The sequence below is a fragment of the Egretta garzetta genome, unplaced genomic scaffold (assembly GCF_000687185.1).
Source record: "Egretta garzetta isolate BGI_Z169 unplaced genomic scaffold, ASM68718v1 scaffold273, whole genome shotgun sequence".
NCBI lineage: Eukaryota > Metazoa > Chordata > Aves > Pelecaniformes > Ardeidae > Egretta > Egretta garzetta.
This window is the reverse complement of record NW_009259236.1, coordinates 134,938-148,196: the sequence shown is the minus strand read 5'-3', so window position 1 is coordinate 148,196 and position 13,259 is coordinate 134,938. Positions and strand designations below refer to the sequence as shown.

General features: G+C 37.0%; 1 protein-coding gene across 1 annotated transcript in view; it reads left to right on the top strand.

Moving 5' to 3' along the window:
- The window catches only part of ATRNL1 (attractin like 1), a gene marked incomplete at both ends in the record, with an annotated part of 304,322 nt that overhangs the window by 222,711 nt on the left and 68,352 nt on the right, over positions 1-13,259 (top strand). The window contains 3 exons of the mRNA XM_009635895.1: positions 4,674-4,768; positions 5,415-5,493; positions 6,669-6,826. Coding sequence (XP_009634190.1) covers positions 4,674-4,768; positions 5,415-5,493; positions 6,669-6,826 — 332 coding nt within the window. The remainder of the gene's footprint in view (positions 1-4,673; positions 4,769-5,414; positions 5,494-6,668; positions 6,827-13,259) is intronic.

Below are 13,259 nucleotides of genomic sequence, written 5' to 3'. Positions count from 1 at the left end.
CTTTTGGCACCTTTGAAGAGTCCCAGGGCGAGTTCCACCCTTGCTGAACAACACAGGCTGTGTTGTTCAAGGCTCTTCGATACTGCAGAGGAGGTAATGGCTGCTGTGTGGGATATAGAGCTGTCTTTGATGCTGTTAATGGAGAGCTTGCTAATTAATAACTCCATAAAATACTGTGGGATATCTTGAGTACAAAAGGTGCCATACATAACCAACTGTTACTGTTTTCATGATTTAGTATTTCAACCGTATTGTAGGTAAAAATGCAGAAAAAAAAAAAAAGAAAAAGTGGCAGTATTTTTCTGATTTGTTACAGATGGTAAAGTTATGAGGATCTGTATAGTTTAATATCTTTTTGACTTTCCCTGCATTCCTTGAAAAACAAGTTCCTATTTTCTTGGCTTTTAGCAAGTAAAACATAAGTTAAAAAGCAAGCAAACAGACAAAACAACAAAACAGCAGCAACAACAAACCCAGAAAAAAAGTACTCATATTGTTTTAAGAGTAAGTGACTTGGAAATTTTTTAAACTTGTGTGCAGACAAGCTGTTCATTCATACGTGATTGGGAGACAAGAGTCCTGTGTCTTTTCTCAATTTTGCCTTATGATGAGATCTGAAGTATATATCACTGCTTGTCTGGCTGATACTCTGCATCTCTGTGAGGGTGCAGTCTGGGCTTAGAAGACTATAGCATTTTTAAATGGTCATTTTCCCTATATTGTGAGCAAATCAACATAATCTTGTTCAGAAGGCCTGTCTACGCTGCTTCTTGCACCTTGTAGCCTTTGCAGTAGCCAGAATTCCTGTAGGAGTGCATGCTGTGGTGCTTGTCCACCATACATTTACAATAACGCTGTTTGCAAAGATCCATGCTAAAGCAGTCATTTGTATTTCATGGGACCCCAAGTTGACCAGATCCGGAGATTTAGCATATCTATACATTATTCCTAGCTGTTTGGCCTTGCTAATCATGACTATTAAAGCGTTTATTAACCCCTTTAATATGGGTCAGTCTCTCCTTGCCACCTTTTGCTGTCCTGCTGCCTTTAAATATGTTCTGGTGCAGTGGTAATCTTACTGTTAAATATGTAGATATGGCACACTGTTACTAATAGAGTCAATGAGATTTTATTAATTAGATTTGCATAGCTCTAAAAGTGTAGAGTAGTATTAATAAATAAATGGGGTCTTTTAATTTAATATTTATTCATCCTTTGCCTTAATAAGCTTGCAAATACCTGATCAAAACTCATTATCTAAGACATCTAGATCAACTTATTCTTATTTGAATAATGGAACTGTGCTGGCTCATAATAGAGAAAGTGGACTTTTCATCTTTGAAGGTCATGGTAATTCCTTTCATGTAAGTCCTTTATTTTCTAATTTTCTTTCACAGTGTCTAAAAAGAAAAAAAAAAAAAAAAAAAAAAAAAGCCCAAACCATTTGCTTTAACTATTAAGACAATACAGTGGGCTGTATTCATGCTTCATTGACCAGTAAGCTTTTCTCTTATGTCAGGCTTCCTGTGGGACACAATAGAGTGTATTTTTTCAGATGAAGTGTTGCTGCAGAAAAGGTGATTGTCAGCATTAAGCAAACTATTCAGTCCAACGAAAGGCTGACACAGCTTTTTCCTGCTTTGACTTGATCTTTCACTCTCTTTGTATTTACTGATTTTGTTTTTATGATCACATATTTTTTATTTGTAACACACTGCTCGTGTGGTGTTGGTGACTAGTAGAATGCCATCAAGAGAGGGATCAAAATAGGACTTCAAAGTTATTCACTAGGATGTAGCATCAAAGATGACTTGCATCTAACCATATTTTAACATGCACGAAATAATAATCTGAATCATGTACACTTACAAGGCACCTCCTTATTTCCTGTGATGGAGGAAAAAACGGAATCTTTTGATCTCTGTAGAAACATAATGGTCAAAGAGGATTTATTTTGTGGGAGGCTTGGGGAAGAGTAGCTGGAAAGCTGCATGGCAGAAAAAGACCTGGGGGTACTGATTGACAGCCAGCTAAATATGAGCCAGCAGTGTGCCCAGGTGGCCAAGAAGGCCAATGGCATCCTGGCTTGTATCAGGAATGGTGTGGCCATCAGGAGTAGGGCAGTGATCATGCCCTTGTATTCCACCCTGGTGAGGCCACACTTCGAATACTGTGTTCAGTTTTGGGCCCCTCACTACAAGAAAGACGTTGCATTGCTGGAACATGTCCAGAGGAGAGCAAAAAAGCTCGTGAGGTGTCTGGAGCACAAGGCTGATGGGGAGTGGCTGAGGGAACTGGGGTTGTTTAGCCTGGAGAAGTGGAGGCTGAGGGGAGACTTTATCAACCTCTACAATTGCCTGACAGGACAGTGTAGCGAGGTGGGTGTTGGTCTCTTCTCCCTGGTAACAGGTGATAGGATGAAGGAAAATGGTCTGAAGTTGTGCCAGGGCAGGTTTAGTTTAGACATTAGGAAAAATTTTTTCAATGAAATGGTTGTCAAACATTGGAATGGGCTGCCAAGGGAAGTGGTTGAATCCCTATCCCTGGAGGTATTTAAAAGACAGGTAGACGAGTTGCTTAGGGACGTGGTTTAGTGGTGGAATGGCAGTGTTAGGTTAACAGTTGGACTTGATGATCTTAAGGTCTTTTCCAACCTAAACAATTCTATGATCTGAAGATACCTACCTCTGTAACAGAACATTCAAGATCCATCCACTGTACCCACCTCTGGTTCATGACTGACAGTTGCACAAGGGCTATTAATCTGCTAACACAGTTTATGTCTCTGAGGGCTCTGATGATTCTTGACTATCTGACTGCACTGAACATTGCCCCCTGGGATTCTTTGTGGCACCCTCTATGAATTGAAGCAATAGTCATCCCTGCTGACTGGGTCTTTTTTCTACTTTATGGAGGTGCTGGAAACCTGCTTCACCTTGACAAATCCAGCCCTAATCCATCCCTACCCACCACCACCTGCAGAAAAGTTCCTTTTCAGTCATTCCTAGTCCTATGACCCAAGTAAGGGTTAATCTCATGCCTCCAACTTCAGGAACACAATGGCTTGGCTCAAAATTGATGTCTTCTGACTTGTCCCAATCATTTTATGCTCCTTCCAGGAAGAGTTAAGCATGGTTTGGGTCATCTGAGGATGGCCTTTTCTCCCTTCTGCACCTATGCCAACTGTAGCAAGCCACCAGCGGAGTGCTGTTAGTGTGCAGTGACAGAAATGGCATGAATGGGAACTGTGTCGTGGTTTAACCCGGCTGGCAACTCAGCACCACGCAGCCGCTCGCTCACTCCCCCCCTCCCTCAGTGGGATGGGGGAGAGAATCGGGAAGAAAATAAAAGGCTAGAGCCGAGGGCTGAGATAAAGACAGTTTAATAAGAGAAAATAATAATAGTAATAATGAGAATGATAACAGAATATACAGAATATACAAAACGAATGAGGCACAACGCAATTGCTCACCACCCGCCGACCGATGCCCAGCCCGTCCCAAGCCGCGAGCAGTCCCCGAGCCGCGAGCAGTCTCCCCGCAACCGACCGACCGACCCAACTAACTAACCCCCCCCGAGCATGACGTTATATGGTATGGAATAGCTCTTTGGACAGTTTGGGTTAGCTGTGCTAGCTGTGCTGTACTCCCAGCTTGTTATGCACCTGGGCGAGCAGGAGAAGCTCAAAAAGTCCTTGAGTAGTCTGAGCTCTACTTGGCAACAGCTGAAAACATCAGTGTGTTATCAACATTCTTCTGGTACTAAATCCAAAACACAGCACTATGCTAGCTACTATGAAGAAAATTAGCTCTGTCCCAGCCGAAACCAGGACAAACTGCCTGGCAGACTCCATTCCTTTCATGGGTTGAAAGAAAAATGTGGAGAACAAATGTCGTTTGGAAATATAATCTTGTTGAGTCAATACTAAACTGCCAATTGTTTCTCTTGTGTGAAAAGTTTGTATCAGTGGCCAGTTACAAAACATCTTAGAATTCTGGCAATTTCGAAAGGATGTGCTTGGTAGTCAAATAATTTCTATTCAAAATTCCACTGTGCCGCTTTATTATTAGCAATCTTATTTTCTACAGTATCACGTCTTCATACTATAGAATTTTACTGTAGATGCAACTTGTTTTCCAAAACTTAAAAACTAATAATTCTAAAATGTGTAATACAACTGTAATATAGTGATAGCAATAGAACTATATAAACAATTTATATAACACAGTAAAGTGTATGACTGTAAAACTAAAATATTTAAACTCATTTTGAACAGAATATTTGCAAAAATATTCCAGAGTAAAATTAGGGAACTGCTAGCACTCTAACAATACTTGATACTGTATTTTGGAATAATTACTTAACAAAGAATGACTATTTCAAGTTATGTGGCATAGCTGTTCTGAGTCCATGATAGAATCTGTTTCTTTCCTTAGTTATTTTACTTAAATTTTTTTTACTGTTTCACTTCGTTCTATTTTTTTTTTATTGCTTCAAGACATTATAGTGCAAATACTTAAACGGTGAAATGCATGTGAATAATTCTGACTTGTAGATTAGTCCATGCTTTTTAAAATAAAAGAAAATGGCAAATTTTTAGGTTCTTGCATAACATTTTATTAATATGTATACACTTGAATCTATTTTATTGTTACGTTCTGTTTTGCCCACAGACAGTCTTTTGATTGATTACCAGTTTACCTTCAGCTTATTACAAGAGGATGATCGCCATCACACTGCCATAAACTTTATAGCAAATCCAGAACAGGTGAGAAAATGTTATTAACTTTAGACAAGTTTTGGAGAGTCACGATTAAGTTTTCCGTTGTATTTGACCGTGATTGAAAGTTTTTGAAGTGCCTATAAGGTATTAGAGATATTTCAAATCTTTCTGAAAACTGAAAATTATTCCAGTGCATTCATTGAGAAAACTTTCTAAATGGTAGATGTACTTCAGACCAATTTATACTCCAAGGAATTATCAGCCGGTTTATTCTATTGCAGTTCCCATGCATACAAAGTTTTAGTACCTTCCTGAGATGAATTAAAGGAGTATACCCTTCAGTTTAGAAATCTTTATTAGCAGATTAGAAAAGTAATTTATGAAGTGTAATTAAAATGTTGAGATTTACCATGCATTTTTTCATTAGTTTTATTAAGAAAATAATTAAATTATTTTTAACAAAATCTGAAATGATAACTGCTGCGGTTATGTACCTACATGTACCCTGTTCTTACTGAAGCCAAAGAAAGGATTGCCTTTGGCTCTGAATTATTACCATTTCTATTTATGTTTAAAATGAAAAAACAGAAGATGATTAAAAGGCTATATTCAGTATGTGCAATAGAGTTATAATCAATACATTCTGATGTATTTTGTTAACTTTGATATGCTTTCTTTTTTTTTTATCCAGTCAAATAAAAATTTGGATATATCAATTAATGCATCAAACAACTTCAACCTCAATATTACATGGTCTATTGGTTCTACAGGTGAGGGTGAATTTTGGTATGATGACTTTTTGCCATATGATTTCATGATCCTTTAAGCTATGTTAACCTGATTTTCTCTGTGTTGCTAATTTTGATAATAGAACTTTACCAAATGTGTTCTTCTGCCATTATCATTATGCTTTTGTTAATTATATTATTTAAACCTCAGATGATAATTTGCAATCTGAACAAAGCTTCATTAATATGTTAACTTTCTCTCCTATTCAATTAAAATTACTTTGGTAGGAAAAGCTTGTAGTTTATTTGAATTTTTAAAATGACAGTGTTATGAAATGCTGTGATTTTAATTAAGATAAATTGCTTCCTTAACTACTGCAGAGACTGAGATTTTCTTTGTTTCAGTGTTCAAGCTAAAAATTTAATTATTAACCTTAACATTGATATCAAACAATAAAGTTCTTCTGTGTATGCTGATAAAAGGAGCTGCTTATCTATTTTTCTCCAACTTTGAACCCCATTACTCTTCTTTGTTTTAAGAAGGAAGAAAAGCTTTATTTAGGTTGTTTCTCTGACTTGGTTCTATTGACTTTCTGAAAACACATCCAAGGAGAAGCATGATGCTTAAAATGAACTTGTTCAGTTTGTCTCACATAAACTCATGAATTTCTTCACCAATGTAATTCTGAAGTATTTTAACATACTGAGATTAGTAAATTCTATTTATTCCTTTATTTTAACTTAGCACAGATATCCATATATTTGCAAAAAATATGTGCTTATTAGTAGGTGCGTTATTAAAGCTTTAATGAACAATTAAAACTCTACAGCAATAATGTGAGATGTAGATAAATTCACTTTCAAGCTTTATTAACCTGAGTTTTTGTTGAAATGGAATGTAAATTACTAGAGGAAAGCATATTATCTGTTTAGCTGACCATAACAACTTTCTTATAAATTTCATGTAACTTCTATAAATTTTATGATTCATTTGTAATCTTTTGAAACCAGAGTAAGAGTTTCTGTGCATTCTTTATGTATATGAAATATACTTGATATGCCCTGTAAGTCATAATAAAGGGTTATTAAATTTGTACAATGAAGACACCAAAAGTAATTCAAGAATATAAGTTTCTTGTGAAAATTTACTTTGGCACCTTTAATGATGATTAATATTTGTCATAAATATATATATCTACATATGTTTTTTTTTTCAGCTGGAACAATATCTGGAGAAGAGATTCCTGTTGTTTCTAAGGCTAATATTAAGGAATACAGAGATAGTTTTTCCTGTGAAAAATTTAACTTTCGGAGCAACCCAAACATCACTTTCTATGTCTATGTCAGCAATTTCTCCTGGCCAATCAAAATACAGGTTAGTATGTCTGGTTTGTGCTTATAAAGATGTTGACATCTTAGCTTTACATTGAATTTCATGTTTTCACTCATAGGGAAAGTATACAAGTAGAAATAGTTGCTTGATGTATTTTCTGTGTATAAGGATTGTGCTTTCAGTAGAGAATCAGACTTCAGAATGCAGATTTAAAAATCTGAAATTAAAATTATTGAACATAAATATTTATTTGTAATGTATCTTCTGCATTTAGATGTAAACATAAAAGAACGCATACAAATATGTATGTATGTACCTAGATATTTGTGTGCAATCTTTCATTAATCATGAGCTTTCTTAGCCTCTGATTTTTTTTTTCAAGGTTGAATGTCTATATCATATTGCATAAATGTCAGTTAACACTAAGTGTATTTGGTTAGAATTTATATTCTTCTTTGACTTCATTGGAATCAATTTCACTGAGTATTTTCTGGAATAGTGAGCTACTGTGCAGTGGCAGACTCAAAAAAAAATCAATGCAACGATAGTTGGTGGGTTGGGGGTTTTTTGCCCCAGTTTTTCAGCAATACTTATAGTTAACATCACTGTAGCTGCATTTGTAAAATCTGTCTCCTGCACCAATCAAGGAGCCCTTTATGTGGGTGACCAGCTTTTGGCTATAAGCTCCCTTACAGGATTAATTCTTGAGAATTAAATTGTTAAAATGATAATAAATTTTTGTAATTCCTAGTATTTTCTCAGGAAACTGGAACAAGCTCAAAATACTTGCCAGTTAACCATAATTAAAAATATTCTATGGATTTCCATTTTGGTGGACACCCCCATATCCCTTCCCAACCCCCCACCCCCATCCCGGGTTTTATAAAATACAGAGCCTGTTTCATATATATATATATAAAAAAGAAAGTCACTTGCTGAGGAGCCTCCTGGATTAAAACAGTCATCTAAGTAAACTGGCAAAGAAATATTATTCCTGTGTTGTGTCAAGTAAAGCTAGACTTTTCTTAATCATACATGAATGTTAACTGTAAATATGTGTTACATGGTGTTGAAGGATTAATTTGTGCAACTCACTAACATTTTATGCAAAACATTGCATAAAAAACCCTGAAGGTTAACTGCCTTCTTTTACTCTTCATATTAGGGGTATTTTTCACAGTTCCACTTTCTAAGGATAGAACTTCAGTTGCCAAATAGCCTTCCTAAACAAACCCATTAAGAAATTTAACCTCTAAATGCATTACATACTCATTTCACCTTTAAGATTGAAAGGTGCCTATATCATAATTGTAAGACAAACATTATTGAGGTGATGTATTCCTAAGATGTGTAACTCTGTCAGATGTCGGCAGATTGCAGCTCATTCCTCTGCCATTTCTGCTGCAGCATAACACCTTATTGGTGGCATATTTTAATGCTTGATTAAGGGAATCCCTGATCATGAGTTACATCCCATCTTTTGTGGTTTGTTTGTTTGGGTTTTTTTTCATAGAATCATTTGGTTGGAAAAGACAGACCTTTAAGATCATTGCCTCCAACCGTACCTGTCCACCACTAAACCATGTCTCTAAGCACCCCATCTACCTGTCTTTTAAATTCCTCCAGTGATGGTGACTTGACCACTTTGCTGGGTAGCCCATTCCAGTGCCTGATAACCCTTTTGGTGAAGAAACTTTTCCTAATATCCAATCTAAACCTCCCTTGGCACAGCTTGAGGCCATTTCCTCTTGTCCTGTTGGTTGTTACTTGGGAGAAGAGACTGACCCCCCCCTCACTACAACCTCCTTTCAGGTAGTTGTAGAGGGCGATAAGGTTTCCCCTTAGCCTCCTCTTCTACAGGCTGAAAAATGCCAGTTCCCTCAGCTGCTGCTCAGAAGCCTTGCTTTGTTGCCCTTCTCTGGACACGCTCCAGAGCCTCAATGTCTTGTAGTGAGGGGCCCAAACCTGAACACAGTATTTGAGGTGCGGCCCCACCAATGCTGAGTGCAGGGGAAGGATGACTTCCCTGGTCCTGGTGCTCACACTATTTCTGGTACAAGCCATGATGCCATGGACCCTCTTGGCCACCTGGGCACACTGCTGGCTTATATTCAGCCAGCTGTCAACCAGCACCCCAGGTCCTTTCTCTGCTGTGCATCTTTCCAGTCACTTTTCCCCAAGCCTGTAGCATAGCATGGGGTTGTTGACCCGGCACTTGGCCTTGTTGAACCTCAACAAGGTTATCAGACTTTTTCCTATCTGCCACAGTTGCACAGATTTTTTTTTTTTGTATTTATTTTTGAGGCACATTCAAATTCATCAGTCTAGACAGTTCTGTCTCAGAGATGATGGTGCTTGAGTATTTCTTTCCTGTCCTGCTAATTTTTCATGCAAAACTTCTTCCACCTAGAAATAAAGTTACTCCAATTTTATGCAGCAGAAAAGGAATGCTAAGGTCCAATTATGGAAACTGTTTCAGGATGTTAATATTGTCCTCTGTATTTGACATCCTAAATCAACAAGATTATTATTTAGCTGCCTTTTTTTTTTTTTTTATGCTGTGATTTGTTCTTTTCCAAGGAGATATCTGAAGTTCACATTACCCATATAAATTTCTTGTGTTTGGTGCTCTAGCAGTAGATAAGGTCTTAAAATGCTAATTGGAGTAGGGAGCTTTTCAGAGAAAACAAGTTTAGTTTTATATGTTAACTTTATGATTCTGTATATAAGAGAAATTTCAAAAACATGAGAGCCTTCCTAGGACTTAGGGGTAGCCTTCCTAGGACTTAGGGTTAGGAGAGGGTAGTTGTGGTTCATTCCTATCCAGAGGCTGAAGTTTCCAAAGCCAGTACTAAAACTGTTCACAGTTCTAATATTTATGACCTACATCTACATCTCTTAGCATACCAGATTTCACCTTCACAATATGCAAAAGTGGTTGATATCAGTCTGTTACTGTATCAGAGAGCATCCATTTAAAGGTTGATAATACTTACAAAAATGGTGTTACTGTTATACTGGTGAAAGGACTCTTCGGGAGGGCCAAGATACTGATGATAGATTCAAGTTCTGGTTTGGAATGGGGAACTCCTCTAGATCATCTCTGATTAATTTTCAATTGGTCTAGAAATTAGTTTCCTGAATTAGCCACCTTCACCTTTCTGTGGTGATTAGTGAGTTAGCTCTGTGTTCTAGTGTAGGACTTTGGATGTCATGGAAGCTGGCCTATGCATAAATGGTCTTAAACACTGAACTATATTTGCAATGTAGTCCTTTCCACTAATGCAGTCACGCTGCATCGGTCAGATCATATTGGTTAAAACTATAGCGACATTTTATATCAACTCGGTACTGAAGGTTTCATTTAAGCCTGTTAGAGCTAAGGAAATTACTGTGGCTTCCTTGAGAAGTACTCTGCTCATAGGAGCAACGTGAAATTTGGCACATGCCTTTTACAGGATATTTATGTAGAGGACTAAATACTCACTTCAGCACATCTACAGTTTTTCAGCTACAATCTGAATACCCATCTCCTGTATTTACATTATTCGTTGTGACTTATCGATAATAGATTATATAAGGAATCAGTTCCTAAGGAAGAAGGAATAGTGACCTTGTAACTTCCCTTGTAACTAATATTTCAGGTTGTGTTGCTGATATATATTTCACCACCCTCCTTTTATGCCTCCTGTTGAGCTGACATTGGAGCTAAGATTAGTTGTGTCTTTCATTGGGAAGGTTTGACTGTTGCTGGTGGAGTTACTGCTCTTACCATTTCATTTTCTATAGGAGAAGGAACAGCACTCCTCATTATACAAGACACTTAGTTTCCTTTTCTGTCAATGTCACCTTTATTATCTCTTTTTTTGCATTCAGTTCCCCAAGATTTTCATGACTACAAGGAAAAACTGTACATCCCATCAGGTGACTGTTTATTTGGATAATGGCTCACAGTTGCTTCCTCAAGTACTTTTAACATGCATGTCACCTATTTAGCAAGATTAGAGTTTTTTTCCTAAATCTTAATAAACCCCTGGTGATTCTAACACAAAATATCCTGGTTTTGAAATACGATTTCATTTAATGAAAAAGGATATGTGATGATTGTGTCCATACAACAATTTCCTGAAGATGTGCTGGTCTGTGATTACTCTTTGCCAACAACTACCCAGTTTTATTTTTGTCACTGGTGAGCCTGTTGACCTCAGAATGCAAGTTCTTTAGCACTGGATAGCAGCGAATTACTTTCAATCATAGAAACTATGTAGGAAATTTTCAGTTTCGGATGAAATCCTGCTCTCTTTATAAAATTGTACTCTAGGTTCCCATTAGTCAGCACCCTTCTTCTGTCCATAATGGCTATGGGCACACAGCTGGGTGCTCAGTCAGGAAGAGAGCTCTGCAACCCTCAGGGGAAAACGCTGCATTTAAATTTCATGATGCTAAAAGCATTTTATTTAGCTATAAGATCTCTTCTTCCTTGACATCAAAGGAGAAGCAGAAATGTGACATTGTTGCATAAGGGGTCATTAGAAAGATGGTGATATAGGACATCTTCGGCTTAGAGCTGTTTCCACAAATAGACCTGTTATTGGGTGTAAGTAACATGGACAGCTACCAGTTTTTCTCAGAAGTATGTAGTAGTTATATGCTGGCACATGAATGTTGGGGTATTTTTCTGTTGAATTATTAGAAGAGTTAATACCACACTTTTTCTCCATTGCCTGTAATGCAGAGTTGACTGGAAGGTAAGGATGAATACACAGCGATAAGCTTAGCTGTTCCGTTCTTTCATAGGCAGCAGTAGTTTATGCATTTTTCAGAGGAAGCCTGTGTGAAGTATCTTTGTTATTATAGGATTCAAGTGTCCAAGTAATAGAACATGATCTATCATCCAGACTTACCATCCTGACATTTCACTGGGTGTCTTTGACAGTCCCAATCCTTCAGGTGTACCATGTCTTGTGTATCCATTAAATAGGACTCCGTGAGAAAATGCTGTTGTCTTAAACAGGCTAGATTTCTGAACAGAATTTGTGGCAAAGCCCCATAACTTGTTTCTGCTCATTTTTATTTTATTTTGAGACTAGATGTAATTCAGACTCCACTGGTAATAGAATTTGAAGGCTGTAACATTTATTGAAAAGCAGTAACTCAGACTGTAGCCAGCACCTCAAATAATGGTCAGTGGTCCCTGAAGTAGTAAGCAGTCATAAAGCTTGGGCTTCTGACAGCTATGCAAATATTAATAACAGCAATAACAACATGTTGTTCAGTCTCAGGAAACTAATTTTATGGCAGGGGATTTTTGTCATTGAAGCGGGTAACAGATGTCTTTCCTTTTTTTTTTTTCACCAGTTGCTCCCATATTCTGAAAAGTAGCAAGTGCACATGAAACAAGAAAATACCCTTAGAACGCTGTCCTGGCTATCCGGTTGATGTGCTCTGTCCCTAAGGACAGCAGTAGCATTCCTTTTGCTTCCATAACAGCTGCTTTCATGCACCTATATCTCTTTATAACTGTCAGACTTGTAAGGCTGATCTCAACTTGTGCCTGAGCAGCAAAATTTTCTACGAGTTTTAAAGCCGTATCAGGAGATAACAACTGTTCCACTAGTTATTTCCTTTCCTCCCTAAAGTGTAAATGAAAGATTCACAAGTGTCTGAGTTTTAATTGGGAGGGTCAGTTTAAATTATAAGGTTCAACCTCAGCAGCAAAGCACTGCCTGGCAAAATTAGGTTTGTATTTAATGAAAAAAAAATCTTGTTATTAATTTTTTATTACAGAATAGTTAATCCCTTGCATGTTTCCATAGCATAGAACGATTATTGTTACAGTGAAGTTAGGCGTGATGCTAGTGTATATGTAAAATGCCCAAATGTGTTGGGAAGTAGGAATTTAATTATTCCTAAAGAAGCCTACTGCAAGCTTTTGTAGCATATTGTTGGGTTCTTTTTTTTCTGCACTTCTGTTTCTGAGGAAAACTATCTTTGGCACCCTGTATTAGTTTGTATGCCAGAACAGAATAATGAATTATGGCGAAGATTTACATTTTATTTGTATGTAGCACAACAAATAATCAAAACTACTTCCTATATAAATTTTCAAGGGATTTTTTTTTTAAAGGGGAAATGAGCATTCTTTCAGCTTACTGGCTCCTGTTTCAGAATTGATTTTCTTTCCCCTGTTAATAGCCTGCCTGTAGCAACTGAAGAAGGAGTGTAATGTAAATCAAGAAGCATATCTACCCTTGTAATAAAATTTACTGTGTAGCATAATTTATTTCAGCATTTTTTTGGTTTGGAGTTAATTTTGGATTTTTAACATTCATGAGTGACTTTTACTATTGTAAAAGCTCCAAGAAGTAAAACTTGTCAGTCACTGCTATTAGAAGTTCCAACAGCACAAATGTAATTACTAAATTAATGAATAAAAATCAGAGCTTTTTTGGTTTTTAAAACTTTTCTGAATTTT